This window comes from Hyla sarda, chromosome 7, assembly GCF_029499605.1.
Source record: "Hyla sarda isolate aHylSar1 chromosome 7, aHylSar1.hap1, whole genome shotgun sequence".
Lineage (NCBI taxonomy): Eukaryota > Metazoa > Chordata > Amphibia > Anura > Hylidae > Hyla > Hyla sarda.
This window is the reverse complement of record NC_079195.1, coordinates 192,766,417-192,790,807: the sequence shown is the minus strand read 5'-3', so window position 1 is coordinate 192,790,807 and position 24,391 is coordinate 192,766,417. Positions and strand designations below refer to the sequence as shown.

General features: G+C 44.5%; 2 protein-coding genes and 1 pseudogene across 6 annotated transcripts in view; 2 read left to right on the top strand and 1 right to left on the bottom strand.

Annotated features, from left to right (window-relative positions):
- Window positions 1-6,258: 6,258 nt before the first annotated feature.
- Window positions 6,259-6,420, bottom strand: LOC130283729 (U2 spliceosomal RNA; annotated as a pseudogene).
- A 4-nt stretch (window positions 6,421-6,424) lies between these two features.
- Window positions 6,425-17,798, top strand: LOC130282956 (zinc finger protein 383-like). Of its 3 annotated transcripts, none has more exons than XM_056531978.1 (5): window positions 6,425-6,444; window positions 13,116-13,294; window positions 14,427-14,618; window positions 15,947-16,070; window positions 16,425-17,798. In XM_056531978.1, exons 2-5 carry the CDS (start codon window positions 13,217-13,219, stop codon window positions 17,639-17,641), a joined length of 1,611 nt encoding a protein of 536 aa, XP_056387953.1. In that variant the 5' UTR covers window positions 6,425-6,444; window positions 13,116-13,216; the 3' UTR covers window positions 17,642-17,798. The 3 variants fall into 3 exon arrangements, with proteins under 3 accessions (XP_056387953.1, XP_056387952.1, XP_056387954.1); XM_056531977.1 differs by lacking the exon at window positions 6,425-6,444 and adding an exon at window positions 6,463-6,859; XM_056531979.1 differs by lacking the exon at window positions 6,425-6,444 and adding an exon at window positions 11,838-11,857.
- A 5,480-nt stretch (window positions 17,799-23,278) lies between these two features.
- LOC130282953 (oocyte zinc finger protein XlCOF7.1-like) overlaps window positions 23,279-24,391 on the top strand; it is a 38,016-nt gene continuing 36,903 nt past the window's right edge. The window contains exons 1-2 of one of the 3 annotated variants that reach the window (XM_056531960.1): window positions 23,279-23,398; window positions 23,859-24,391. The exon at window positions 23,859-24,391 is cut by the window's right edge and continues 105 nt beyond it. In XM_056531960.1, coding sequence (XP_056387935.1) covers window positions 23,870-24,391 — 522 coding nt within the window. In that variant the 5' untranslated portion in view covers window positions 23,279-23,398; window positions 23,859-23,869. The other 2 variants (XM_056531961.1, XM_056531959.1) reach the window with 2 other exon arrangements.

Here is a 24,391-nt window from a genome sequence, read left to right as displayed (position 1 = left end):
TACTTAAGGACCAAGGGCGTACCTGTACGCCCGTGGGAATTTCGGTCCCCACCGCGCGCCTGGCAGGGACCGGACCGGCGTGACTGCTGATATCTATCAGCAGGCACCCGGCGCAAATGCCCAGGGGGGTTATCAAGAGCCACCCCCCCCCCATGTCGGCGATCGGCGCAAATCGCAAGTGAATTCACACTTGCGATTTGCGCAATTCCAGGTCTATGACGCGACCACCAATAGCAGATTGGGGGCAGGGGGGTCAACTTTCGTTTTCCCCGTTCTGCCCACCCACAATAGGCGGGGCAGAATGGGGAAATGACAGAGGACCGGCGCCGGAGTCCACTTACCGATCTGCGGAGGCTGCGGGCGATGATCGGCGTCGGAGATCGGCAGGCGGCAATGTTGTGCAGCAAGCTCCCTGGATCTGACGGAAGCCGCTAAGTTGCCTAGCAACATCTGGAGGGCTGCAGTCCGAGACCACTATATAGTGGTCTCTATACTGTAGCACTCCAGATGTTGCAAAACTACAACTCCCAGCATGCCCAGACAGCTGTTTGGGCATGCTGGGAGTTGTAGTTTTACAACAGCTGGAGGGCTACAGTTTGAGACCACTATATGGTAGTCTCTGAACTATAGCCCTCCAGATCTTGCAAAACTACAACTCCTAGCATGCCCACACAACTGTTTGCTGTCTGGGCATGCTGAGATTTGTAGTTTTGCAGCATCTGGAGGGCCACAGTTTGCAGTGGTCTCTATACTGTAGCTCTCCAGCTGTTGCATAACTACATCTCCCAGCATGCCCTTCGGTGATCAGTACATGTGTTGCGCCGAGCGCTCCGGGTCCCTGCTCCTCCCCGGAGCGCTCGCGGCGTCTCTCTCTCTCTGCAGCGCCCCGGTCAGACCCGCTGACCGGGAGCGCTGCACTGACATTGCCGGCGGGATGCGATTCGCATAGCGGGACGAGCCCGCTCGCGAATCGCATCCCAAGTCACTTACCCGTCCCGGTCCCCGGCTGTCATGTTCTGGCGCGCGCGGCTCCGCTCTCTAGGGCGCGCGTGCGCCAGCTCTCTAAGATTTAAAGGGCCAGTGCACCAATGATTGGTGCCTGGCCCAATCAGCCTAATTAGCTTCCACCTGCTCCCTGTGTATATTACCTCACTTCCCCTGCACTCCCTCGCCGGATCTTGTTGCCTTGTGCCAGTGAAAGCGTTTAGTGTTGTCCAAAGCCTGTGTTACCAGATCTCCTGCTATCCACATTGACTACGAACCTTGCCGCCTGCCCCGACCTTCTGCTACGTCTGACCTTGTCTCTGCCTAGTCCTTCTGTCCCACGCCTTCTCAGCAGTCAGAGAGGTTGAGCCGTTGCCGGTGGATATGACCTGGTTGCTACCGCCGCAGCAAGACCATCCCGCTTTGCGGCGGGCTCTGGTGAACACCAGTAGCCTCTTAGAACCGGTCCACCAGCACGGTCCACGCCAATCCCTCGCTGACACAGAGGATCCACATCCAGCCTGCCGAATCGTAACAACATGCTGGGAGTTGTAGTTTTGCAACAGCTGGAGGCACACTGGTTGGAAAATATTGAGTTAGATAACAGAACCTAACTGAAGGTTTTCCAACCAGTGTGCCTCCAGCTGTTGCAAAAGTACAACTCCCAGCATGCACGGTCTGTCAGTACATGCTGGCAGTTGTAGTTTTGAAACAGCTGGAGGTTTGCCCCCCCCCCCTATGTGAATGTACAGGCAATTTATTTTATTTTTTTTAACAAGGGAGTCAATGGGAACCGTGCACAACCGTATGTGCGTACGGTTGCATCCGGTTTTCACCATACGGTTTTTTACTTTGCACAGTTTTTTTTAATTGGAATTTCAATCAAACAAGTGAAACTTTATTCAAAATGGAATGAAAAGTTAAAAATGTATAAGTTTTTTTCTTTAAAAACTGATGCAACCGGACATCATTTTTAAAACCATATACGGTTTTTAACCGTATACAGGTTGAAAAATTTGCACACACGTTTTGATACAGTTTAGGCTGCATTCACATCTCGTTTTTGCAATATGGTTCCCGTATGCGGATTCAGTGGAAAAAAAACATGTGGAACCGTATTGCAAACCGTATGTATAGACACTTCATAGAAAACTGTATGCCAACCGGAGCATCAGATTGTGTACGTTTTGCATCATTTACGTTTTTTTCCCCCGTACACAAAACCAGTCTACTACGGTTTTGTGAGAATAAATGATGTGGAGATCACAAACAAAACAACACAAGGTTAACTGTGGCCCTCTCACCCAGCAAGGAGGGAAAAGGAAATAAACAAATATTAAATAATCACAGTCCTCAGTGTTTCACCTACAAGAGGTGTATGATGGAAATTGATATCAACCAAATAGTGGTGAAAGATATTTATTATTCACCTATTTTACACAAAATAATATCACATCAAAATTACACATAAAAACGGTCCGCAGGGCCCTTGCGGTATTAAAAACGACCAATCTATAAAATATAGAATATTAAGAAAAAAACAGTATAGCATCAATGGTGTTGCATGAATTAGGATAAGTGGGAAAAGTGGTGTCCACCTGTGACAAAAATAAAAATGTCCACCGTTAACAAAAATGGGAATGTCCACCTTGCAATAGAGGATGAAAATGTCCACCTATGTGAAAAGGATATATCCACCTATGGAGTGAATTCCACCTGCATAGGCAAAAAGGTAAACAGTCCTGTATAGGTCACAAGATACAGTGCCGAACAAACAAGCGAGCAATCCCCACAATAGCTGCTAGACGTTGCAATGTCCGCAATTCCACTTGCCAATAGATGACACAGTACACAAGTCTGTAAAAGAAAACGATCTGTCCGGCGTCACCGCTCCACGCCGGGGCTGCGGTCCTCCTCCGGAGCTCTAGCCAGCGGCAGATGGTAGCCACGAGCAGCCGCGCGCCTGCCGGCGTCTGTGTTGTTTCTCACGGCTGACGTGGCTACCATCTGCCAGTAGGCGCGTGGCTGCTCGCGGCGCAGTGCACGCCGAAAGTTCTTCCCACAAATAGAACAAGAAGAACTTTATTTAATTGAGGACAAACATAAAACCGTATCTGTTTAAAAAAAAAAAAAAAAAAAAATTATTAAACTGTATGCAATCGGACCTCTGTTTTCAAACGGTATACGGTTTAAAACCGTAAAGAAGTATATACGGTTAGGTCCGGTTTTTAGACATACGTTTTTTTTTACAAAAAAACTGATACGGGAACCGTATTGCAAAAATGAGATGTGAATGCAGCCTAAGTCAGGTTTTGAGGAATCCGTTTTTCATCAAAAATACGAGAACTGTATTGCAAAAACGTGGTGTGAATGCACCCTTATAAGGTTCTGCGTCCGTGTAGGTATTATGTTATGCAGAAGCTGTGGGATGAACTGTGGGGTGAACTGAGGTTTTGCAGTAGGTGAGGCTTGTATTCGTTTTTTATTTATCTAAGAGCCGAGGAACGTGCTCTTGAATCACCCAAAGTGCAAGAAAAAGTGCAAACGTGTTATACAAAAAAAATAAACGTGCACAGAGGATGCGATCTATCGCAAGCCCTTCTCCAATAGAAGAGAGCTTGCCTTTGATGTGCCTGTAAAACTTGTATTCAATGAATATGGTTTTACTGGAATAAGTACGGATTTTTCACCTCACTGGAACAGCGCCAAGTTTGGATTTTTTTTTTTCTATTGAATCTATGAGCCTATCTCTGGACCATTTTATATGGTATCCAGAAAACACTCCTTCGGCCTGCAGTTCCTTGGTACCCCGCTGAATTGGGGTGATATGCAAAATACCAAGAGGAGATACAGGTGAGAGTCCATATACAGACAATCACCCCCTCCTCTCACTCGTAGGATTACACGAGGCGCTGTCCTCTTTCTTTTTTATTTCCTCTTTATCAGATAGGAGAGAGGCCCCCCAACAAACCTTAGGCTGGGTCCACACTACGTTTTGTCCCATACGGGAGCGCATACGGCAGGGGGGAGCTAAAAGCTCGCGCTCCCGTATGTTACCGTATGCGCTCCCGTATGTCATTCATTTCAATGAGCCGACCGGAGTGAAACGTTCGGTCCGGTCGGCTCATTTTTGCGCCGTATGCGCTTTTACAACCGGACCTAAAACTGTGGTCAACCACGGTTTTAGGTCCGGTTGTAAAAGCGCATACGGCGCAAAAATGAGCCGACCGGACCGAACGTTTCACTCCGGTCGGCTCATTGAAATGAATGACATACGGGAGCGCATACGGTCACATACGGGAGCGCGAGCTTTTAGCTCCCCCCTGCCGTATGCGCTCCCGTATGGGACAAAACGTAGTGTGGACCCAGCCTTACCCTTCGCCTCCGGACCCAAAGGTACCTGCGAGGTTCCAAGTTCGTTGTCCCTTTTCGCCAAAGCTACTAAGGGACCACAAATGCTCTTGGCATCCCCCTTGGCGTTAGCCAAGGTATCTGCCCGCAGAGCCGATAGCGGTTAGTACCTTGCCCATGCAGGAATACCCAGTAGGGATGTAAGAAAAAATCGATTCGCGCGATTATCGCGATTTTTTGTTCCGCAATACTGATTCGATTTTAAAATTCAGAGAATCGATTTTTTTAATAAATTATTATAATTAACATTTACTGTATTTCACTCACTGAGTCACAGTCCTATTTGTCTGTCTAATTTTTTTTTATAACACTTAAACTCCTGACCACTAGTTGGCAGTGTACCTGTTATCAGCTCTGTCCCACTCGCAGGTTGCTACCGCGAGACTACAGACTCAGAACAAACAGGAAGGAGAACGTACGCACTCACAGGACAACTCTCGCGGGATCTTGTTCTTTCTCAGCTAGAATAAGTTTTCCCAAGCTTTTAATAGGGAATATCGCGATATATCGAATCGCCACCCTGGTATCGCGATTCGAATCGAATCGCCAAATTATTGGCGATTCACACTCCTAATACCCAGGGTGTTTGCAGGGAGGTGCAGAACCTAATGGCCACACACACCTCCCCTAGACCGCCAGGAGGGACACCCAGAAGGGCTACCGCATCCTGACAAATCCTGTGGATACATAACACGCAAAAAGTGACACAGTGAGACAAAAATAAATAAATAAGTGAATGTGTGCAGATATACTGCCCGGACATCCGGCCGGATCTATAAAAATTTCTCTAATCGTAGCCAGAAGGCCGGGAATTAAGAGGTGAGTGCCACAAGGTGAAGAGTCCATGGTGCCCGTGCTTCAACTCTTTTTTTTTTTTTTTTTTTTTTTAAAGCCGAGGAACGTGCTCTCGATTCACCCAAAGTGCAAGAAAAAGTGCAAACGTGTTACACTAAAAAAACGTGCACAAAGGATGCGGTCTATCGCAAGCCCTTCTCCGATAGGAGAGAGGCCCCCCAACAAACCTTACCCTTCGCCTCCGGACCAAAAGGTACCTGCGAGGTTCCAGGTTCGATGTCCCTTTTCGCCGAAGCTACTAGGGGACCACAAATGCTCCCGGCATCCCCCTTGGCGTTAGCCAAGGTATCTGCCCGCAGAGCCGATAGCGGTAGGTACCCTGCCAAAGCAGGAGTACCCGGGGTGTTTACAGGGAGGTGCGGAACCTAATGGCCACACACACCTCCCCTAGACCGCCAGGAGGGACACCCAGAAGGGCTACCGCATCCTGACAAATCCTGTGAACACACAACACGCAAAAAGTGACACAGTGAGACAAAAATAAATAAATAAGTGAATGTGTGCAGATATACTGCCCGGACATCCGGCCGGATCTATAAAAATTTCTCTGATCCTAGCCAGAAGGCCGGGAATCAAGAGGTGAGTGCCACAAGGTGAAGAGATTATGGTGCCCATGCTTCAACTCAGTGAGCCCATCCTCCCAGTGAGTTTCGGCACCTCGGGGTCACCACTCCCCGAGGCACAAAAGTACCTCGGCTCTAGACCCTCTCAGCCTCATGGCGAGACCCGAAGGGAACAGGTCACATCGGGGCAGCCGTCGAGCTGATTCCTCAGAACTAGAGATGAGCGAACTTACAGTAAATTCGATTCGTCACGAACTTCTCGGCTCGGCAGTTGATGACTTATCCTGCGTAAATTAGTTCAGCCTTCATGTGCTCCCGTGGGCTGGAAAAGGTGGATACATTCCTAGGAAAGAGTCTCCTAGGACTGTATCCACCTCTTCCAGCCCATCGGAGCACCTGAAAGCTGAACTAATTTATGTAGGAAAAGTCATCAACTGCCGAGCCGAGAAGTTCGTGACGAATCGATTTTACTGTAAGTTCGCTCATCTCTACTCAGAACCAGCCCCGGAACACCTGCCCATCCCCACACTGGCGTCGCCTGCCACCAGCATGAAACTGATAAGAACAGATACTACATTTGATCTTAGCCAAAAGGCCGAGAAGCGAGGGGCGAACTGAGGTTCTGCAGTAGGTGAGGCTTGTCTTAGGCAATACAATGTAACTAGCACTGTAAATGGTTAATCATTTTTAGCTACTATGTTAGACTTCAAGGTTAGGAGTTGAAGCTTCACCACTCACAGACACAGTTGTCTTCTAGAACATCTCCCACAATGCATTGTTGCCTTAATACAAGTCTGTATGGAAAGCTTTTGTGTAGATTCAGGTGGGGGGGTGGACACCCACATGCATTTATTTACTTTGCGGTGCATCATGGGAGATGTAGTCTCTGCTGCCCCCTGTCTATCCTCTTCTGTGTAGTATAGAGGCTTGGGACATACAACCTGGAAGTGAAGTGAAACGCAGCAACAGGAAGTGGAAAGGGCAGAGGAGAAAAAAACAACTTTAATCTACAGTCACAGAGGAAAAGGAGCTGCACCTCCCTGCAGGTAATGCTATAGGATCTGACAATGTTATAGGAAATGTCTCCATATACAAGCTGCACAGTAGATGAAACACATGTACAGAGAGGCAAGGCTGCAGACCACAGTGCATGACTAGAAGCAGAGGTGGCTATCAAGGGGTTAATGCACACCTAGCTGATTGGCTTGCAATGGTTTTAGCTATAGGGGGCACAGAGGTTGCAATGGCGGGGACTGACTCCTGGGGTGTCCAGAGTGCCTTTCCAGGAACAAAGCAGCAGGATGGGGGTTGCATTAGAACTATGTTTCCCAACCAGGGTGCCTCCAGCTGTTGCAAAACTACAACTCCCAGCATGCCTGGACAGCCAACGGCAGTATGGGGGTTGCATTAGAACTATGTTTCCCAACCAGGGTGCCTCCAGCTGTTGCAAAACTACAACTCCCAGCATGCCTGGACAGCCAACGGCAGTATGGGGGTTGCATTAGAACTATGTTTCCCAACCAGGGTGCCTCCAGCTGTTGCAAAACTACAACTCCCAGCATGCCTGGACAGCCGTTGGCTGTCCAGGCATGCTGGGAGTTGTAGTTTTGCAACAGCTGGAGGCACCCTGGTTGAAAAACTGCGTTAGAATTTGACAGTAACCCCATACGGAGCTGTCACTATATAAATCAACATGGCACTCGTATAGCCCTAGGGCATTTTATGTGAAAAAACAGTGTGAATTACGTCATGCATTGTGGCAAGGAATCGGCACTAGAGATGAGCGAACTTACAGTAAATTCGATTCGTCACAAACTTCTCGGCTCGGCAGTTGATGACTTTTCCTGCATAAATTAGTTCAGCTTTCAGGTGCTCCCGTGGGCTGGAAAAGGTGGATACAGTCCTAGGACTGTATCCACCTTTTCCAGCCTACGGGAGCACCTGAAAGCTGAACTAAGTTAGGCAGAATAAGAAATCAACTGCCGAGCCGAGAAGTTCGTGACGAATCGAATTTACTGTAAGTTGGCTCATCTCTAATCGGCACCAAAATACGTGCAGAAAACACACTGTGGGACCAAGACCTTAGAGCAGTGTTTCCCAACCAGTGTGCCTCCAGCTGTTGCAAAAACTACAATACCCAGCATGCCGGGTGTTGTAGTTTTGCAACAGCTGGAGGCAGACTGTTTGGGAAACGCTGCCTTTATGGTCTATTCACACGTACATTAGAAGTAAGGGCTTGTAATACGGAGCTAAGGTCAATCTACAGGGCTATTCACATGGCCGTATAAAATATATGAATGGAATAAGCCGCCCACTGAAGTCTACGGGGAAAGATTTAAATACGCTTGTAACAGCCTTCGGCTGTCTGGGCATGCTGGGAGTTGTAGTTTTGCAACAGCTGGAGGCGCCCTGGTTGGGAAACACTGCCCTAGATGAACATATCTTGTGCGCATTTTGCACAGCCGTCAGTTCTGGTCATCAGGCTTCAGAACTTGCAGCCATAATATGGACAGCAAAATATGCAGGACATTTGCTTATCTGTGAGGAGCCACACACACCAGCCCTTTCAGTAAGTCAAAGGAATCAGTGCCAGTTGTACAGGGGTTAAAAGGGTATTCCAAGAATTTTTTTTATTTGACTATGCTACAGGAGCTGTAAAGTTAGTGTAGTTCATAATATAGTGTCTGTACCTGTGTGTGAGGGTTTTCTCACAATTCTTCTGTGATTTTTACCCCAATATTTATTTTTATCAGCAAACAAAATGACTGTTGTGTCAGATTTTTCCCAGGTTGCAATGTGGCCGAGACCTGACATCAATAGTCAGCTGATGACAGGGAGCCTGTCTGCTTCAATGGGTGGAGCAATCTGCAACTAATGCAACAGCTGTAGGCACCGTGATTGAAAATCACAGGTCTTTTGAATGGATGCAGCTCATTTATGTTTCAATGGGGGAGGTGGCTGATGTGTGGGAGGGAGGAAAATGGAATTGTGGGATTTGTAGTAAAAAAAGAAAAGTCAAACAGGAAATACCAGTTCACAAAAAGCTAGCCACAGTGTTATGGTAATCTCACAGCATAGCCATTTATCCCCAAGACAAGCGCAGATCCTTCCTAAGCATGTCCATTACTGTCTGCCAGGTATGTACTAAAATCACCTTATGGTGGATAACCCCTTAAGGACCGGGGTTTTTTCCGTTTTTGCATTTTCGTTTTTTGCTCCTTGCCTTTAACCCCTTAAGGACCGGAGGTTTTTCCGTTTTTGCATTTTCGTTTTTTGCTCCTTGCCTTTAAAAAATCATAACTCTTTCAAATTTACACCTAAAAATCCATATGATGGCTTATTTTTTGCGCCACCAATTCTACTTTGTAATGACGTCAGTCATTTTGCCCAAAAATCTATGGTGAAGCGGGAAAAAAAATCATTGTGCGACAAAATTGAAAAAAAACGCTGTTTTGTAACTTTTGGGGGCTTCCGTTTCTACGTAGTACATTTTTCGGTAAAAATGACACCTCATATGTATTCTGTAGGTCCATACGATTAAAATGATACCCTACTTATATAGGTTTGATTTTGTCGGACTTCTGGAAAAAATCATAACTACATGCAGGAAAATTAATACGTTTAAAATTGTCATCTTCTGACCCCTATAACTTTTTTATTTTTCCGTGTATGGGGCGGTATGAGGGCTCATTTTTTGCGCCGTGATCTGAAGTTTTTAACGGTACCATTTTTGCATTGATAGGACTTATTGATCACTTTTTATTCATTTTTAAATGATATAAAAAGTGACCAAAAATGCACTATTTTGGACTTTGGAATTTTTTTGCGCGCACGCCATTCACCGAGCGATTTAATTAATGATATATTTTTATAATTCGGACATTTCCGCACGCGGTAATACCACATATGTTTATTTTTATTTTTATTTACACTGTGTTTTTTTTTTTATTGGAAAAGGGGGGTGATTCAAACTTTTAATAGGGGAGGAGTTAAATGATCTTTATTCACTTTTTTTTTTCACTTTTTTTTTGCAGTGTTATAGGTCCCATAGGGACCTATAACACTGCACACACTGATCTTCTATGTTGATCACTGGTTTCTCATAAGAAACCAGTGATCAACGATTCTGCCGGATGACTGCTCATGCCTGGATCTCAGGCACTGAGCAGTCATTCGGCGATCGGACAGCGAGGAGGCAGGAAGGGGCCCTCCCGCTGTCCTGTCAGCTGTTCGGGATGCCGCGATTAGCCGCGGCTATCCCGAACAGCCCGACTGAGCTAGCCGGGAACTTTCACTTTTAGCCGCGCGGCTCAGCTTTGAGCGCGCGGCTAAAGGGTTAATAGCGCGCGGCGCCGCGATCGGCGCTGCGCGCTATTAGAGGCGGGTCCCGGCTTCACTATGACGCCGGGCCCGCCATGATATGACGCGGGGTTACTGTGTAACCCCGCGTTATATCAGAAGAGCAGGACCAAGGACGTACCGGTACGTCCTTGGTCCTTAAGGGGTTAAAAAATCATAACTCTTTCAATTTTGCACCTAAAAATCCATATGATGGCTTATTTTTTGCACCACCAATTCTACTTTTTAATGACGTCAGTCATTTTGCCCAAAAATAAACGGTGAAACGGAAAAAAAAATCATTGTGCGACAAAATTGAAAAAAAAAAATGCCATTTTGTAACTTTTGGGGGCTTCCGTTTCTACGTAGTACATTTTTCGGTAAAAATGACACCTTATCTTTATTCTGTAGGTCCATACAATTAAAATGATACCCTACTTATATAGGTTTGATTTTGTCGGACTTCTGGAAAAAATCATAACTACATGCAGGAAAATTAATACGTTTAAAATTGTAATCTTCTGACCCCTATAACTTTTTTAATTTTTCCGAGTATGGGGCGTTATGAGGGCTCATTTTTTGCGCCGTGATCTGAAGTTTTTAGCGGTACCATTTTTGCATTGATAGGACTTATTGATCGCTTTTTATTCATTTTTAAATGATATAAAAAGTGACCAAAAATGCACTATTTTGGACTTTGGAATTTTTTTGCGCATACGCCATTGACCGAGCGGTTTAATTAACGATATATTTTTATAATTCGGACATTTCCGCACGCGGTGATACCATATATGTTTATTTTTATTTTTATTTACACTGTTTTTTTTTTTTTTTTTTTTTTTTTTTTTAATGGGAAAAGGGGGGTGATTCAAACTTTTAATAGGGGAGGGGTTAAATGATCTTTATAAAAAATTTTTTTGCAGTGTTATAGGTCCCATAGGGACCTATAACACTGCACACACTGATCTTTTACATTGATCACTGGTTTCTCATAGGAAACCAGTGATCGATGATTCTGCCGCATGACTGCGGACAGCGAGGAGGCAGGTAGGGGCCCTCCCGCTGTCCTGTAAGCTGTTCGGGATGCCGCGATTTCGCCGCGGCTATCCCGAACCAGCCCACTGAGCTAACCGGCAGTCTTTACTTTCACTTTTAGCCGCGTGGCTCAGCTCTGAGCGCGCGGCTAAAGGGTTAATAACACGCGGCGCCGTGATTGGCGCTACGCGCTATTAGAGGCGGGTCCCGGCTTCACTATGACGCCGAGCCCGCCATGATATGATGCGGGGTTACCGTGTAACCCTGCGTTATATCACGGGAGCAGGACCAAGGATGCACCGGAACGTCCTTGGTCCTTAAGGGGTTAAAGTAATAGTTCAGGGAACTGAACTTTTACACACACAGGGGAGGATTTATCAAAACCTGTGTAGAAGAAGAGTGATGCAGTTGCCCATAGCAACCAGATTTCTTCTTTAAAAATGAAAGAATCGATCTGATTGGTTTCTATGGGCAACTGGACCGTTCTTCTTCTACACAGGTTTTGATAAATCTCTCCCATATTCATTATCCACAAGATAGGGGATAAGTTTCTAATCGCAGGGGGTCTGACCATTGGGACACCATCCCTCCACAGTCTCCTGCACAGAGGCCCTGGCTACTTACGCGTTTTGGGAGCACTTTGGCCCCCAGCCAGTGCTTTAAGTGGGCCGGTACGTGCCGGTACTCAGTACCACCACTTCCAAAAATAGCTCTTGAGTGTACTACCTGCCTACTGGGGGGGGGTTAATCTGGGGGTACTACCTTCCTACTGGGGGGGGGGGGAGGGGGGTTAATCTGGGGGTACTACCTGCCTACTGGGGGGAGGGTTTTAATCTGGGGGTAGTACATGCCTACTGGGGGGAGGGGGGTAATCTGGGGTTACTACATGCCTACTGGGGGGGGGGTTCATCTGGGGGTACTACCTTCCTACTGGGGGGAGGGGGTTAATCTGGGGGTACTACATGCCTACTGGGGCGAGGGGGTTAATCTGGGGGTACTACCTGCCTACTCGGGGGAGATATAGAGTACCGGCACCTCTTTTGGGCCACTTAAAGCCCTGCCCCCAGCTACATGGACTAACACAGGTGACAGCCCGTTCAGCCCATCACCGGCCGCAGCAATGTCCCACCTGTGCTGGCCATCACTTGCATCAGTCCTGGAAGCTGGGGGCCAGAAACACACATCTCCAAAAACACACATGCGCTATTTTGGAGAAACATTAAATACTACATAAAAACATAAAGCTTTAAAAAAAAAAATTGCAGGTATCTTTTGCAGTTTTTTTTTTTGGGTAGTCCAGTATATATCAACTGGCTCCAGAAAGTTAAACAAATTTGTAAATTACTTCTATTAAAAAATCCTAATCCTTTCAATAATTATCAGCTGCTGAAGTTGAGTTGTTGTTTTTTGTCTGGCAACAGTGCTCTCTGCTGACATCTCTGCTTGTCTCAGGAACTGCACAGCGTAGAAGCGGTTTGCTATGGGGATTTGCTTCTAAACTGGGAGGTTCCCGAGACATGTGTCATCAGAGAGCACTTGGACAGAAAAGAACAACTCAACTTCAACAGCTCATAAGTACTGAAAGGATTACGATTTTTTAATAGAAGTCATTTACAAATGTGTTTGACCTTCTGATATATATACAGTATGTATATATATATATATATATATATATATATATATATATATATATTTATATAATGTTTTTTTTTCCTGGATAACCCCTTTAAGAGAAAGGAAGACTAAGATTCATTTCTACCCTAATAAAAAAAACAAATAATGAAATCTTATTGTTGCTATGGACAAAGCCATGACTTTTTGCATCTATTCATTTTAATAAATTTTGGTAATTTCCATTGTAGGGTGTGAGGTTCTCTGATACATACAGTATATAATATATTATACCAACATTATCTTTTTTTTCCTTAGGGACTCGTCCAGAGAGTTACGTGCCTTCCAAGTAAAATCAAAGTAAATCCTATGTTTTTGACGATAAGCTTTGTGGACACCATCTGACATATCCGCAAAGGATGGACAAGACCAAGAATCACCTCACCAACAGGATACTGAACCTCACTCTTGAGATAATCTTCATTCTAACTGGAGAGGTAAAATATTATGAGAGTTGGGTCACATAGCACCACTTATCTCCATTGATAGCAGGGACATGCCTGGAGCTAGGGTGGCCACCTGGCCGGTATTTTACCATCACTGCCGGTATTTTGGCCACCCTGCCGGTATTTTTATATTAAAAATACCTGCAATGCAATGGCCGGTGTTTATCCATCCAACCAATCCTCCAACTTCCAGAATGTTTCACCATAACCTATACCAGTGTTTCCCAACCAGGGGTACCTCCAGCTATTGCAAAACTACAACTCCCAGCATGCCTGGACAGCTGTTGGCTGTCCAGGCATGCTGGGAATTGTAGTTTTGCAATAGCTGGAGGTACCCCTGGTTGGGAAACACTGACCTATACTGTATCTTACTGTATAGTCCAACATGCTGGGAGTTGCAGTTTTGCAACAGCTGGAGGCACACATAGTTGGGAAACACTGACCTATACTATATCTTACTGTATAGTCCATCATGCTTGGAGTTGTAGTTTTGCAACAGCTGGAGGCACACCTGGTTGGGAAACACTGACCTATACTGTATCTTACTGTATAGTCCAACATGCTGGGAGTTGCAGTTTTGCAACAGCTGGAGGCACACATGGTTGGGAAACACTGACCTATACTATATCTTACTGTATAGTCCATCATGCTTGGAGTTGTAGTTTTGCAACAGCTGAAGGCACACCTGGTTGGGAAACACTGACCTATACTATATACTACTATATAGTCACACATACTGGGAGTTGTAGTTTTAGTTTGGGGCAGCTGCTGGGCCACAGGCTGTATCAGGGCATGCTGGGAGTTGTAGTTAGTAACTAAATGCAGCTCCCAAATTTAATAAAAAAGCGATCAAAAAGTCACATCAAAACAAAACTGGTACCATAAAAAAATACAGATCGGGGCACAAAAAATGAGCCATACAGGCCCGTATAAGGAGAAATAAAAAAGTTATAGGGGTCAGAACAGGACAAAATTTCCGCCTCACAGCTGTATCCTGTGATGTCACGCATATTTAATTATGCAAATTAAGCATGGCTGGTATTTTTTTGCAAGAAAGGTGGCAAGCTTGTGGATTCTGATAATGCATTTGGTGATATTTATCAGTACATTTCTCCATGTGCAGGATTATGCAATAGTAAAGAAGAAATCCGGAGAATATGTTACCCCCAGCAGTTGTCCACGTGAGTCAGAGGGAAGGGGCAGGAACAAGAGCCCCACTAAGGAGCCTTCAACTTCCTCACGCAAACACGACAGCAACAATGAAGAGAAGATCCTAGAGCTCACCAACAAGATCATTGAGCTCCTGACTGGAGAGGTGAGCGCTGCTAGGAATGCTGGGACTTTATATCATGAAGCTGAAGGTTTCCAGCAGCACTGATGCTGGCCATACACATTAGACATATGTCGGACAGATGGATAGTGCATGTTGGATTTCAACTTCTCCAACCATTTGTTCTCATGGAGTGAAGCCACTACTAAAGATGTCTGGCAGCGACATTCCCCCTCCTGCCCATTCAGAGCACATACATGCTTAGCTGAGCCACGCATGCATGTGTTTTGGAAATTGGAAGAGATAGCTGAGGGTCAAACATGTGTTCGACTAACAGATATGTTATGTGTATGACCAGCTTGACTCTCCCTCTAAAGCAGATGTCAGAGGAAAGAAGGATCTGGTATGTTGGATTTCAACCTGCCAGATCTTTTGTTTGCACAGGTGATAATCCGCTGCCAGTTATGTTTTCCACAGCCTAGTGCTGGGCGGTATACCGGTTCATGCCGAATACCAGTATGTACGATGTGAATTTTTCCTATACCGCAATACCGGTCGGGCCCCCCCCCCCTCTCGAATGAATTAATTATCAGCTGCAGATGAGTTGTGGCGGTGCTTTAAATGAATGTGTTAAGGCTGCGGCACTTCAAATTAATGAGATGCTGGCCGCCGGCGCTTTTAATTAATGAGATGCAGGCCTCCGGCTCTTTAAATGAATGAGATGCGTGCCGCCGGCGCTTTAAATGAATGAGATGCGGGCCGCCGGCGCTTTAAATGAATGAGATGCGTGCCACGGCAAGCTGTCACCTCCCCCTGCAATCGCTTAAAGCCTGGCTTTTAGCGCTTGCAGGGGGAGGTGACAGCTTCCGGTTCGCAACTTGATGGTTTCCAGCGCCACGGCTGCATGTCATTCATTTAAAGCGGCGTCGGCGGTTCGCATCTCATTCATTTTAAAACGCCGGCGGCCGCAACTAATTCATTTAAAGCGCGTGCGGACCGCATCTCATTCATTTAAAGCGCGGGCAGCTTGCCACTTAATCATTTCCAGCACCGCGGTCTGGGGGACAGGGGGGGGGGGGGTGTTAGAGAAATATAGCAGCGCCCTGGGGTCACATATGATTAGTTCCTCAGCGGGGGGAAATACCGTTTAATACCGTGGAACCACCATAACTTACAGAAATACCGTGATATGCATTTTTGGTCATCCCACCCAGCATTAAGTCAGCCTAACCTCAGGATTAGTTGAGGTTCATGTGCATGTCAGGTGTACATAGTGGGGTCGGGAAGAACAGGTGTCGGCTGGCAGCTATATAGAGTATATGGCAGCTTCAGAGAGATATCTGGATGGTAACTTGTCTCATTGTGTGTGTCAGGTCCCTTTAAGGTGTGAGGATGTCACAGTCTATTTCTCCATGGAGGAGTGGGAGTATCTAGAAGGACACAAGAATCTATACAAGAATGTCCTCATGGAGAATCAGCAGCCCCTCAAATCGCTGGGTAAGAGATTTAAATATTTTCAGTATGATGGTAATTTCACATCGCGTTTGCCCTGCCTGTTTCACATACATGTCGCTGCAGCACAAACATGATTTTCAGTCCTGAAAAAAAAATATTTATATATACATACACATATATATATATATATATATATATATATATATATATATATACTTGAAAAATTAGACAAAAGTGTCCCTAATTGACTTTGTTCGGTCCATTAAACTCAACAGACCCACTGTTCATGTGCTGCAGTATACGTCCTTTTTGAACAGAGAATCGTAGTATGAATCAAGACGAACACTGAGTAATTGTAGACCTTTTAGCTCATTTTGTTTTTTAATGATTTAACAGATTTACCAAAAAATGACACATCTGAATATCAACTGGATGATGGTAAGAAAAAAACAGTCTTGTGTGAGGGACCAAACCCCAAAGACACAGAAATGTCTACACCTACAGACCATTTACAACAATATCCAATTCTACATATTAAAGAAGAACCGGTGTCATTTGAAGAAGAAGAAGAAGAGGAGGAGGAGGAGGAAAGCCTTCTACAATCTGAAATATATACACCTTCAGATCTGATACGTTATGAATCTATTCATATTAAGGAAGAAATCTGTGATGAAAGGTACCTCACAGACCCAGAAATATATGCACCTACAGAACATATCCAACAATTTGCATCTCCTTACATTAAGGAGGAACCAGTCTGGGAAGGAAATAATCTTCTAGATATTGACATTTATACTTCCAGAGATCATCTGCAGTATGCGCCTACCCTTATAAAAGAGGAAACTGCTTCATTGGATGAAGGAAGGTTCAAAGATGGCAACCTTTATAGACCTGTGAATAGCACAAGGGCACGATTTGCGGCTATTAACCAAGTAAACCATGCCTCAGGCCAGGCGTACTACATCTTTGAGGATCAAAAACACCTTAACAACAGCTCAGAGTTCATAGGGCATAAAGCTGCTCAAATTTTTGAATGTGCCAAATGTGGGGATTGTTTTCGAACAAGGTCACTCTTTGATGTCCATCAGAGAATTCATAAAGGGATGAAAGTCTATCCTTGTCAGGAATGCGGGAAATGTTTTAGTTGCAGTGCACACCTTACGCTTCATCAGCGGGTTCATACCGGAGAGAGACCTTTTTCTTGTTCGGATTGTGGGAAATGTTTCAACCGTAATGCTCACCTCACTGTGCACCGTAGGATACACACAGGAGAGCGACCATACTCTTGCAATGTGTGTGGGAAGAGTTTCAATTGTAGCGCAAGTCTTATTGTCCATCGGAGAATTCACACGGGAGAGAAACCTTACCCTTGCCTTGAATGCGGCAAACGTTTTGCCACTAACTCTGACCGTGCAAAACATCAAAAGGTCCATACTGGTATAAAATCTTTCTCTTGTTTGGACTGCAAGAAGAGTTTCAGCTGCAAGTCTCATTTAATAAAACACCAGAAAATTCACATTCGGGAGAAGCCTTATTCATGTTCAGCTTGCGGGAAACGTTTTGTTCAGAATGCATTGTTGACGTTGCATTTGAAGACTCATACAAAGCAGTGACTAAATCGTATTTCTGCCTGCAAAAATATAGAAGTCATAACCTTCCCTAAGAATACTTTAATAAAGCTAAATTATTGGGTTAAAACAAAACAATTTTTTTTAAATCAACTGGTGCTAGAAAGTTAAACAGATTTGTAAATCACTTCTATTAAAAAAAAATCTTAATCCTTCCAGGATTTATCAGCTGCTGTATGCTCCAGAGAAAGTTCTTTTCTTTTTGAATTTATTTTCTGTCTGACCACAGTGCTCTCTGCTGACACCTCTGTCCATGTCAGGAACTGTCCAGAGTAGGAGAAAATCTCCATAGCAAACCTCTCCTGCTCTGGACAGTTCCTGACATGGTCAGAGGTGTCAGCAAAGAGCACTGTGGTCAGACAGAAAAGAAATTCAAAAAGTAAAAAAATTTCTCTGGAACATACAGCAGCTGATAAGTACTGGAAGGATTACAAATTTTTTATAGAAGTAATTTACAAATCTGTTTAACTTTCAGGCACCAGTTGATTTGAAAAAAATAGTTTTTCACCAGCATACCCCTTTAAGTTACACCCAGTAAATGTCTCTTAAAGGGGTACTCCACTGGGATTTTTTTAAATCAGCTGGTGCCATGAAGTTAAACAGATTTGTAAATGACTTTTATTTAAAAATCTTAACCCTTCCAGTACTTATCAGCTGCTGTTTACTACAGAGGAAGTTCTTTATTTTTTGTATTACCTGTCTGTCTGACCACAGTGTTCTCTGCTGACACCTCTGTCCAGTTTAGGAATTGTTCAGAGCAGGAGCAAAGCCCCATAGCAAACTTATTCTACTCTGGACAGTTTCTAAAATGGACAGAGATGTCAGCAGAGAGCACTGTGGTCAGACAAAAAAGGAAATTCAAAAAGAAAAGAACTTCCTCCGTAGTATACAGCAGATGCTAAATACTGGAAGGATTAAGATTTTTAAAACAGAAGTAATTTACAAATCTGTTTAAATTTTCTGGCACCAGTTGATCTAAAAAATATTTGTTTCCAGGGGAGTACCCCTTTGAGTCCTGAGAAGGAAGCCAAAATGAGGCATCTCTTACCAGCTAAAATGTTTTTTCTTCATTTAGGCGAGTCCTTTCAGTCTATCAGAAGCACTTCCCTCATTGTGTACATGGCATATAATACTCTGCATTGAGATGTGGCATGTGCTGGAGTACACAGAAGTAGACAAAATTGTTGGTACCCTTTCGTTAAAGATTTACTGAAAATTTACTGATAAAAATCAGACATTGCTTTTGAATTGTGGTTGAACAGAATTATTGTGAAATACAAAATAATGAAACTGTCCTGGACAAAAATGATGGCGCCCCTAGAAATCATTGTAAAAAATAATTTGACAATAGGGACATGTTACGCTTAGGCCGGGCTCACACGGCAGAATTTCTGCAATGAATTCTTCATGGAAATTCTGCATGAATTTATAGCCAATACACTTCAATGAGATTCCAAAGGCTGTCCAGGCATGTTTAGAGTTGTAGTTTTGCAACATCTGGAGGCACCCTGGTTGGGAAACACTGTCCTACCTCCAAGATACCTGGAGACAAGGGCAGAAGTCTCAAAAGGTTGCGCAACAAAATATTAGGTTCAGGGACCATCATTTCTGTCCAGGCCAGTTTTATTTTGTTTTTCATAATTATTCTGTTGAACCACAAATCACAAGCAATGTTTGATTTTCATCAGTTCGTTTTCAGTAAATTTCCATTTATTATTACTTTTGTCAGTTTCTAGTTATTTCAGGAGCATTGTGAGTTCATATTTGTTTAACAGAAGGTACCAACAATTTTGTCTTCTTCTGTATACGGGAAGATGCGATGCTCTGCACTGCGTTATGGGAGGGTCTTGAGAGACTCTTAAAAGGGTACTCCACTGGAAAAAAAATGTTTAATCAACTGGTGCCAGAAAGTTAAACAGATTTGTAAATTACTTCTAGTAAAAAATCTTAATCCTTCCAGTATTTCTGCTGTTATGATCCACAGGAAGTTCTTTTTTTCCCTTTTCTGCATGACCACAGTGCTCTCTGCTGACACCTCTGTCCTTTTTAGGAACTGTCAAGAGCAGGATAGGTTTTCTATGGGGATTTGCTCCTACTCTGGACAGTTACTAAAATGGACAGAGGTGTCTGCAGAGAGCACTGTGGTCAGGCAGAAAGGAAATTCAAAAAGAAAAGAACCTCCTGTGGATCGTACAGCAGCTGATAAGTACTGGAAGGATTAAGATTTTTTTTAAGAGAAGTGATTTACAAATCTGTTGAACTTTTTAACTCTCTGGCACCAGTTGATTAAAGAAAAAAGTTTTCCAGTGGAGTACCCCTTTAATGTGTGCTCCAGATTGTATTCTGAAAGATATAATGTTAGATGGAGATTCAATGGCTCTACCCATTTAGCTATATTGAAGCATTTTATAGATGTTCTGATGGTAAAAAAAAAAAAGTTTCACCAATTTTACCTCTATTGTTGTATTGTTACCTTGTGTTTTCATTTAGAATATACTTAGAAACAAACACTGTCTAGATGTTCAGCTGCTTGGAAATGAGTGACATTTTGGAAACCCACCAGCAGCATTGAAGTGGTCACATGATTTAAATGGAACCTGTCACTAGTTTTATGCTGCCCAAACCGCATGCAGCGTGAAACAGGTGCAGGGAGCGGTGACCGGAACACTATAATTTACTGGATCACTGGAACAATTTGGCGTTTCAGATAAATCATAGTTTAAGGAATCCACCAGCCTCCCTATCTGTATAGGGAGAGAGGCGTCACTCAGGGCCAGCGGGTTGGGGAGCATTGGCTTTTTTTACACTGATTTCTCTGAAACCCCCCGAGCATTTAGATCAGATCACAGGGGAGATTTATCAAAACCTGTGTAGAGGAAGAGTGGTGCTGTTGCCCATAGCAACCAATCAGATCCCTTCTTTCATTTTTAAAGAGGCCTGTGTAAAATGAAAGAAACAATCTGATTGGTTGCTATGGGCAACTGCACCTCTATTCCTCTGCACAGGTTTTAATAAATCTCCCCCATAGTGTTTTGGTCCCTGTTTCTTTACCGGTTACATGCTGCATGCGATTTGGGCAGCATAAAACAGGTGACAGGTCCCCTTTAAGTCTCTGTTTTCTTTTAATGCAAGTTCACCAGGGACATCCTTTTGGCTTCTTATTGTAAATATGTTTATATATATTTTACTTAATAAAATAAAAAAAGAAAGGATCTACAAATGCTTTTGGACTTGGGTGTCATCCCTTTAAGTAAGAGGTCAACACAAAATTCAAGTCTTTTGGAATTGGAAAAAAAAAAAGTCAGATCTGTAATTTGATAATAAAATGTATATGCCAGGGTTTGACAAATTGCTGATGATATAACATTAGAATCACTTTTTCTAATATGTTCTTTCTCCTCAGGCTAAGTTTCCACAAGGTTTTGGGTTTGTTTTTTTCATTGCATAAATAGGGTGGCAATGGAAAAGACAAGCGCTTGTCAACACTGAAGAGGCTTCAGTCCTGCAGACTGTATGTTGGTGGTAGGGGAGTGATGTTATTTATATTGGACTGTATGTTGGTGGTAGGGGAATGATGTTATCTATATTGGACTGTATGTTGGTGGTAGGGGAGTGATGTTATTTATATTGGACTGTATGTTGGTGGTAGGGGAGTGATGTTATCTATATTGGACTGTATGTTGGTGGTAGGGGAGTGATGTTATCTATATTGGACTGTATGTTGGTGGTAGGGGAGTGATGTTATCTATATTGGACTGTATGTTGGTGGTAGGGGAGTGATGTTATTTATATTGGACTGTATGTTGGTGGTAGGGGAGTGATGTTATTTATATTGGACTGTATGTTGGTGGTAGGGGAGTGATGTTATCTATATTGGACTGTATGTTGGTGGTAGGGGAGTGATGTTATTTATATTGGACTGTATGTTGGTGGTAGGGGAGTGATGCTATTTATATTGGACTGTATGTTGGTGGTAGGGGAGTGATGTTATTTATATTGGACTGTATGTTGGTGGTAGGTGGTGTGTCAGAGTGCATTATTCTCCTAAAAAAGGGCACTGGCGGCACTGCAGCAGGGCCTGACTGGCCCCGGACTGGTCAATCACCTGCTTCGATGTTTTTTTTTTGTGGCCCAGAGACCAGATACCTTCAATCCTATTACTATAAGTGGCAAAATGTGGGCATCCCCTTTAATTTCCACTACTCAGGAAGACTTATATAGCTCAAAAGCCAAGAAATAGACTTAATGTGTAGTAGCCATCTTACATAAATGTAATCACCCACCACCACTGGCAGTCTCTAAACTAGGTACCATCCATTTCTATGAATGAAAGGGCACCACACCTGTCATCACAAAGGGAATCCATTATAGATTTCTTTTGTCAGACAAAATAAAGTTACTTTGACTGTTCTAGTGAGCTGTTGCTATCCCTGTTATGGGGGACACAGATGTCACTGTTATGGGGAGCACTGCGCCTTCCACTATGTTCACACGATTGAATTTCCATGCAGGATTCTGCACAGAGATTCCGAAACAGCAGAGTCCAATTAACTAGTACATTAGCATCGGCATGTAATGCCAGAACTCCGGGTTGCGTGCGGACAAATGGGGATCACGGTTGTAGGGGAGCTCTGGGGCTATTGACACTGTTCTGGGGATCACTGTGAATGGCACTGTTATGGGGCACCGGGGATGCCACTGTTATGGCTGGTTGTCCCAGTTATAGGGGATCACTGGGATTGTCACTGTTGTGAGGATCTCTGTGGCTGATGTCACTGTTATGGGGAACTGGTGCTGTCACTTATGAGGAGCTCTGGGACTGTTACTGTTTTGGGGCAATATGATTGTTCCAGTTATGAGGAGCTGTTATGGGGATCATTGGGGATGTCACGGTTATGGGGAGCTCTAAGGCTGTCAGTGTAATGGGGAGCACTGTAATGGTTCCTGTTATGAGGAGCCCTAGGGCGGTCACTGTTATGGAGATCACTGTGATTGTTTTATATATATATATATATATATATATATATATATATATATATATATATGAAACTCAGGGGCTGTCACTGTTATGGGGGCACTGTGATTGTTCATGTTATGAGAAGCTCTAGGGCTGTTCCTGTTATGATACATTATGGGGCTGTCACTCTATGGGGGGGGCAATGTGACTGTTTCGGTTATGAGGAGCTCTGGGGCTGTCAATGTTATGGAGGCACTCTGATTGTTTCTGTTACCAGGGGCTCTGATGCTATCGCTCTTATGGGCATCAGTGGGGATGTCACTGTTATGGGGAGATCTGGGGCTGTCACTGTTATTGGGAATTCTAGGGCCATCATGGGAAGCTCTGGAGCTTTCACTGTTATGAGGAGCACTGGGGGGTGTCACTATTAGAGAAAGCTCCGGGACTGTTTTTATGAGAAGCTTTGAGGCTGTCACTGCTAAGGCACTGGGGTTGTCACCGTTATGGGAACTCTGGGGCTGCTGTCACAATTATGGGGGATCACCATGGCTCTCAGTTTCTAATTTGACATCAGAATCGTATGAATCGCATTCCATTCTCATTTATCCGCAGTGCAGGGCTGTATGTAACAAAGGAAAACTACAGTTCCCGGCGGCCCGTGCGCGCTCTGCCTGGCTCCGACGTCATCAGTCTGCGCGGTGGTTGCCTGATCCGGAGGCGTCCAGATTACGTCACCAGTGAGCGCTGATTGGCTGGAAACCTGAAGTGGGCGGTGCTTCGCGCAGGTATGTTGTGGGGGATGGTGTCTTCTGATACCTAGTGTTATTCCTGATGATTATTCTTGTGTGTAGCCCCTTATAATGATGTGTACATTGTATATACATCTTACTTTATCTAGACTGTGCCGGATGTTATGGCGACATAAATGATCCGTGATCGGTCAGGTAGGATGTACCGTCTGCTAGATGATACTCAGAGGTATTTTGACCTTCACCAAAACCCCCAACTCCCATCGTCAGGGCATGATGGGAGTTGTAGTTTTGATGCAGGTTGTGACCAGTGGTCTCCAAACTGTGGACCTGCAGCTGTTGCCAAACTACAACTCCCAGCATGCCCGGACAGCCGTTGGCTGTCCGGGCATGCTGGGAGTTGTAGTTTGGCAACAGCTGCTGGTCCACAGTTTAGAGACCACTGTCCTAGACATTTTTTTATCCTGATTTTCCCTTTTTATTTTACTTGTTGCAGATCTGGTTGCCATGCCGACTTGCCTTGTAAAAGCTTGTAGCAGCGGGCACTCTGGATTTGGTGTTACCTGGCACGTCTTCCCGAAGAGCGCCGACAGAATAAAGCAATGGCTGCAGCGTATCGGACAGTTTCCAAATGTAGATGAGACGGCAGAAAGGATCCTGAAGGCAGAGGATGAGTATTGTCTGTGTTCCCGACACTTCACAGAAGACTGTTACATCGCGGTGGGGAACCAGCAGCGTCGCCTAAAACCCGATGCCGTGCCGAGCATCTTCACCGGGATCGCAGAGGATCTCCAGGAGCCATCTTTTTACCAAAAAGAAAACGACAGAGCTCCTCCGCCGCGTTGGTGTAAATGTACGCTGTCCAGGCGGGATGCCCTGACGCAGACTGAAGAATCGTGGTTTGGATCAGGTCCCGTCTCGTTGTCCGGCGTCCATTCGGTGATCGACCGCCAATTCAGTTCAAGATTAGGCGATGGTTGTCATAGACTGGAAAAAAACTCAAAAGTGATTTCGGAGGAGGGCATCGTT